The sequence below is a fragment of the Montipora capricornis genome, chromosome 7, assembly GCF_036669925.1.
Source record: "Montipora capricornis isolate CH-2021 chromosome 7, ASM3666992v2, whole genome shotgun sequence".
Taxonomy (NCBI): domain Eukaryota; kingdom Metazoa; phylum Cnidaria; class Anthozoa; order Scleractinia; family Acroporidae; genus Montipora; species Montipora capricornis.
The window spans coordinates 28,291,394-28,297,944 of NC_090889.1; the positions used below are offsets into that span (position 1 = coordinate 28,291,394).

The window sequence follows — 6,551 nt, forward strand, 5'->3', positions numbered from 1 at the left end:
CCTCCTTCTGATGTGATCCCATGTTACAACAGCAAACATATTTTCCTTGGTAATTATCCACAACGGTTTTTTCATGCAGTGAAGGTGCATCTCGAAGCAGGCAGGAAAGGAGGAAGACAATTGGGACAAATATCTTACCCTAACGCTAACACCCCCCCCCCCTCCCCTGTGGAAGGCGTGATTACGACTGGTGTTAAACTAGTGAAATACAGTTTCCCAGGGGTTCTAATTAAATGCCAAATGCCAGACCCAGTGACCCAAAGTTGTATAACATTTTAAACTTTGTAACTGGTGAAATTATAATACTGTTGATCTGATTTTTTTAAATTAAATGTTGGTGAATTTTTTCAAGGACTGAATATTAATTTCTATGAAAATAAATTCCTTAAGAGCTTCAGTTTATTTGTCAATTGGCTGTCGTATATACCCACACTGAAGTAATAAGAATCCTCAAGCGGAGCACAAGTTGTTTGCTGATTCAGGAAACAGTACATCAAATAAAATCACACGAAGTCAAAGGGATAAAATCAGATATTTATGTGAGGGGTAAACCGAACGTGACCCGAACACTCAACCCGAACATGACGTTGATTCCGGGAACTGAACTCGGGCCGCAAAGATGGAAGGCACAGTGCTCTCATGGTGAAGTTCTCTTCTGTAGAGAGATTTGACAGTTGACAATTTGAGTGTTAGTCTATGATTATGCGAGTGACAGTGTTGCAGTTTGTCTATGACATCTGTAGCCTTCTTGCGCCTCTTCCCCTCCTCCTCTGGACTATAAAAAGATATTCTGATATTCTTGCGTCACGTGTTTGCTTTTGAAGGTGTACAGGAAAGATTGTCAAACTGTTGTCTCTGTGGTCAAGATGTTAGTGAGGTAAGTAGTGTTACCTGTCTTAATTCAGTTTTCATTTTATTAATTCTTGCTTGTCTTTTTTTTTTTACCTATGTACTCTTGACTATTGTGGTTTGCCAGCAAGGATCCAAGATTGGAAGGTGTGTTGCAGAATGCTGTTCGGCGTAGTTTGCAAGATATGGGACAGAGATGCGTGCAAGAACTGGAGAGAGAGTATCGTCCAGTTTCATGACTATGGGAACCCCAAATTGGAGAAGACTATATCAAACATACAGTCAGATCCTCCCGATCAATGTCGCACCAATGTCGACCCCCAAATCATCGTTGTCTTTGTACTGACTAACCAAACAAGCCTCGTTACAGATGAAACAAAACAAGTTTGCGCTAAGACAAGGCTAGTTTTTTGGCCGCAGTTTATGCGTTCCTTTTGTCTTAGTTGTCATGAGCTTGTTGGTTTTCGCCCCTTGTCTTGTACTTTTCTAGTTACCCTCCTTTTAAAAATAAATAAGTTGTCATAATGGTAAAATGTCAAGGTATTATAAGTTTTAGTGCTGATTGTTGGAAAACCATCTTGCTTGTTCGGGATTAAATTTTGCCCACCTTATGCCCTAGATATACTGGTCCATTTAATTGATATTGCCAGCCAAAATGTAGCTTTTAGAATCTCATGTCGGATGACATTGAGTCAACATCTTTCGTTCGATAAACCGGTTAGCCAACATTGTTGGTAAGCCGCCGTGCGGCGGTCAACTACCATCACACGAGAAATGATGACCATGGCTTTGCAAAGGAGTTTTGCCTGCATGGGCTTCAGGATCAGTTATATATACCTGCCAAGAATAATGTTTCGAAATAAAAGTTGAGTTTTCCATTACCTGCAGCTTCGGTGTTGTATCTAAATTTACACCACTCCGTACTCTCCATTCTAGTAATCACAATCTTTGCAGTGAACGATATAAACGTTTCACATGCAAGGCAGAACGGGAGGGAGGCTGGTGAAATTTTCGCAACGACTTTTTTGCACTTCATCACCCAGTAAAGGCTAATTGTCAGTTTTTGTAGCGAAGCCAAGACCAAGGTATGCAAGAGACTCTTTGGCTGTATCTGAAGAAATGGGCAGCAAATCGCAACCTCATGTTGCCTATACAAGCTTAATTTTGCCGGCTGAGCGCTCAACGGGACGTCACATCAAATTTATTGGTGTTTGCATCCAGTACGTTTCACTCGAGGCCCCACACTAACGTGTTCTCCGATCTTGTATGCACCGGAAGTTGTACGACGGCAATATTAACGAACAACGACAACGTAATGGAAAACTTATTTTCTTTCTTTTTTTTAACATTTCGTGAATTTTGAAGCTTATAGCCAAACAATTCACCATTTGAAATAAGAGAGACGGAGGAACTTGAAAAAGCACGATTTTGTTTGCGTGCTTGCGTTTTCCATAACTGAACGAGTAGAGTTCTGGCTATCTCGCGTCGCACATTTGTAGCACGAGTATTAAAACACAGCTGTTCGTTTTTTAAACATTAAATCAAATGCTGTGTTTCTCTCCTTGACGCCTGCGTCATATGTCTCATGGTTCTGTTATACTCGACGTTATACCTCTCGCCAAAAATTAACGAAACGGATGCGCGCCATTTTTTAGTGCGAATACGGACATTTGAAAAATGCGTGGAAGTTGTAGCGTAGATGGTTGAAAGCACGTGTGTGTTTTGCAACATGAAGAGAACATGTATCGATAAGCAAGTTAAATCGAGAGACCTGGAACCAACCGACGGCTCGAGCTCCCTTTGACAGAAATGGCGGGAAATCCTGTTGCAATACACTAACAAAAAACACGTGGTGCAGCGTTCAATCTCAACAAAACTCGAAGTGAGCTGCAATTTCCACAAACTTGGGAGCTTTTTTACGTTATTAAACAGTCTACGGGGAAATATCTTAGTTGGTAAGTGTAAACTTTGTTTCATGGATAGTTGTGAGGCAAATCCTTGTTTGTCAGTAGTTCGATACTTCTGCAAATCTTTGTTTCTCTTCATTTTTGAAAGCCATCGTGGAGTATTACATTTTTTTCACACCTTGGTCGTGAAAATTTTACATGAACCATTTTCAGCTGTAAGTAAAAACAGTTTTAAAATAGCTCACCATATTAAGTAAAGGAAGAGCTTTAATAACGAATAGACCTATTTATTTACCACAAAGCAAAGAAAAACATAAAAACTGATTTACCGGATTTTAAAACAAGGTCGATGCTAACAACCTACAAGGACTAGGACTAGTGCTCATATGTATTCTATAATCACTGTATAATGTTTTAATTCTTTTAGGCGTCATTAATGACAATAACATACATTCATTCCTTCATTTATTTATAATAAAGTCACTTCTACGTTATGAACCAAAAGGGTAAATACTCACATCACAGGTAATTATAGTAATTGGTAAAGATATTAATTTTGTTGTCATAAAATTTCCATTGGAAATTTAACATCACAAATTTGCATTAATTGTCCTTTTGAACATCTGGGGCCTGGAGACTGACAACATTACAGGCTACTATTACATGTTCAAACTTTTTTGGTACAAATTGGCAATACCAAGAAAAAATATTGTGGGTTTCCACTTTAACAGGAAAGGGAGCAACACTAGACCCCCACCCACATATAATGTGTTGTTCTGGAGAATTTTAAGATGCATTCAATCTTGGACAAAAGAAAACTTTCTTTCGCAGCATACATATCTCACATGGCATTTGCTTAAGGCCTTCCACACTGAAATAATCAGCCACTTCCTTGTTGACTCTCAACATCATATCCATGACATGCTCCTTATCTGAATACTCTGTGAACACTTTACATACTGCAGATATGAACCATGAGCCAGCTGAAGGCTCCCTGTAGCTCTCATGGCTAGGTGCTGAGGAAAAACAGATCAGAAAATCTGCATCTGCTGGCAAACTTGGGTTTGAATACATAACTGGCTCACTATCACTTTCAACTGACACTTGATCACGCCGGTGGCCTCGGCAAGCTTGGATCATAAATATCTTGGGTTTTCCCTCGAGGGAGGGACACTCGTCACGGCGGAAGGATGCTGTAATGGCTTCAAGGTTAATAACTTCATCATCTGTTCCATGAATTCCTGCTTCTGATCCATGGCTTAATATGACACACACAAAACAGTCATATTTAGAGAAGTCTTTCTCTGAGGTGTCTTTCAGTACATCCCACATTTTACTTCTTGTGAGATTATTTTCAACACGACATTTGAAGTTTAAGTTGTCAAAAAGATCACCAAGCTTTTTAACATCGTGCTGTGAACCAGTGCGCTCAACATGTGATCTCCCAGAGAATATAGAATTGTTGATCACTAATACATAGCCACTTTTTGCTATGTAATTGATACCATCACCAGAAGATTCCTGACAATAAATTTGAGCTGAAAATAAAATCATAAAAATAACCCAGCCTATTAGAGAAATGAATGGCATAAGATATTTAGAACTAGTGGTATGCTCTCAGCACTAATCAATAGTATAGCAGGCAGGTGATGCCTTGCACAAAAAAGGGAATGCTTTTTATGAATAATAATTTGACATGAACATGATGCATCTTGTACTTACAACTACTTCTTGTTTGTGGGTCTTCCTCTTGTGAAACTCTTTGAACTGAAATCCAAAGAAGAAAAATGATATGTTTGGCTTAAAGTGCTCAATGTTTAGTCTCAAAGCATACCACCCAAATGTGGCTGTACTTCAGTTTTTTTGCTCAGCTACCAAGACAGCGAGGTAGTTAATGACCTTGCTCAGTTGGTCGAGGAGAGACTACCTACAGCAAGAGGTCTTGGATTCAAACTGCAGTGGGACCAAAACTCAGGGTCTTAAAATCACTGCTGAGAACAGGTTGCCTTTGTTGGCACAGGTGTATGTCAGAGGTGGTTTGACTTTCAAGTCTTCATAGATTCACTATGAACAACGAGAACCTCTTGCAACTATCGTTCATAAATTTTTGTGGGAAGTTAAAGAACCTGTGCCTGGTTGTTCAAAAGCCGTTTAAAGCTAATCCCAGATTAAAAAATAAACCCAGGGCCTGGTTGTTCAAAAGCCGATAAATGCTAATCCCAGATTAAAAATTAACCTAGAAGTTTATTTTTCTACTCCCAAATGTTGTTCGACGCTGATATTTGGATAGAATTTACATTAGTACAAGTGTTGATCTTAAAAAACAAAAAGAAGGAAAAGAAACTTTAACCAAAAAATTGAAAACATGAAACAAAAGTTTACGCTAATCCTGGATTAAGTTAATCGGCTTTCATACAACAGGGCCCAGGAGTTTATTTATCTACTTCAAAAAATTGCGCTCATATTCAGAAAAAAATTGCTTTAGAAGAAGTTGATCTTGAAAAACAAAAATAAGCAAGAGAAACTTTTACTTAAAAGTTGAAAATATGAAACCACAGTTTATGCTAATCCTGGGTTAAGTTAATCAGCTTTCAAACAACTGGGCCCTGCATAGAAACTGTAAAGAGTAGGTATTAGCCATTGGAACAAAAAGGCTGTTGGTTTTGACTGCCACTGCTCCACCTAACATCTTTGCTAAATTTAAGATGGCCAGGACGGCTGTAAGTTGAGAGGCCATTAGTTGCTTCAATGTGCAAAAAAAATTCTTGCTGTTTCAAACCCCAGTGGAGTGGGGGTCATCTCATTGTTACTGACCAACAGAAAATGCATGCTAATAAATAAAGAAAACAACAGGATACGAAAGGGATAACGAAACCGAAATTATTTTACCGGTGAGTTTTAGAGAATTTCGCTTTCTTTTGCGTTCCTCAGATATGATGCGCGCTGTGATGGGTCAATTTAACGATGAGCTCTCTTGCAACCAAAATATATAATCAATATCTTGTTAACTTCGTTTGTTTTTCTGGCCGTAAATGTGAGTACATCCCTCAAACTCAATTAGAAAGAGCTAGGACTTGGTGTTAACGTCAAATTCCCCTCATTCTGTTGCTGTATTTAAAGCAACCCTGAGACTTTCTTCAAAAATTCTAACCCACTGGGCCTGGGCATGCCACCACCGGTTCACCGGTTCCCATAAATTATGGTTATCAAGCTGGCCGAAATTTTGATTAATTTCACTTCAAAATACGGCTGATAAAATACATAAGCTAACCCAGCTTGTTGACAAGTACTTTGATACGAACATTCCCAGTAGTTCATCGGAGTTCGTGATCGTTATATTATCAGGAAGTGGAATTGGAATGCGTGTGAAGCAATTTCCACCAGAAATTCGAGGTTCTGCAAAATTATGATCATCTTATATACAAAAATTTGGTTTTATCAACGGAGTTGACAATGTAAATTGGCCACCGTACAGAGATTCTACGGTTGGCCAATTTACATTATCAACTCCGTTGATAAAACCAAATTTTTGTATACTACTTCCCCACCGACGCAGCACCACAGTTTCTTTAGAAACTACCCCTTCATTCATTTATGATCATTTTACCTTCAGGCTTTTGAGATCCAATCGTAAGTACCGAGTTATCACCTATTGCGACGATACCATCACTCCGCTTAATCGTTGTAATAAATTTGGGACCGGCCATACCAGTACTGTCAAAAGCGTAAGAACACCAAACGAAACTGAAGCAGGAAGGACAGAGGAAGAAGCCGGAAGTAGAATATATACAAAAA

General features: G+C 38.9%; 1 protein-coding gene across 1 annotated transcript; it reads right to left on the reverse strand.

Annotated features, from left to right (window-relative positions):
- Positions 1-3,005: 3,005 nt before the first annotated feature.
- Positions 3,006-6,551, reverse strand: LOC138056753 (caspase-3-like). Its single transcript, XM_068902629.1, has 3 exons — positions 6,364-6,551; positions 4,479-4,523; positions 3,006-4,294 (listed from the first exon to the last, which is right to left on the reverse strand). Exons 1-3 carry the CDS (start codon positions 6,461-6,463, stop codon positions 3,543-3,545), a joined length of 897 nt encoding a protein of 298 aa, XP_068758730.1. The 5' UTR covers positions 6,464-6,551; the 3' UTR covers positions 3,006-3,542.

Excerpts from the sequence above, each read along its gene's own strand:
- LOC138056753 (XM_068902629.1), bottom strand. The coding sequence starts at position 6,463 with ATGGCCGGTCCCAAATTTATTACAACGATTAAGCGGAGTGATGGTATC. Across the intron at positions 4,524-6,363 it reads TGGATCTCAAAAGCCTGAAG|TTCAAAGAGTTTCACAAGAG; the intron begins GTAAAATGATCA and ends TTTGGATTTCAG. Across the intron at positions 4,295-4,478 it reads CCCACAAACAAGAAGTAGTT|CTCAAATTTATTGTCAGGAA; the intron begins GTAAGTACAAGA and ends TTTTATTTTCAG.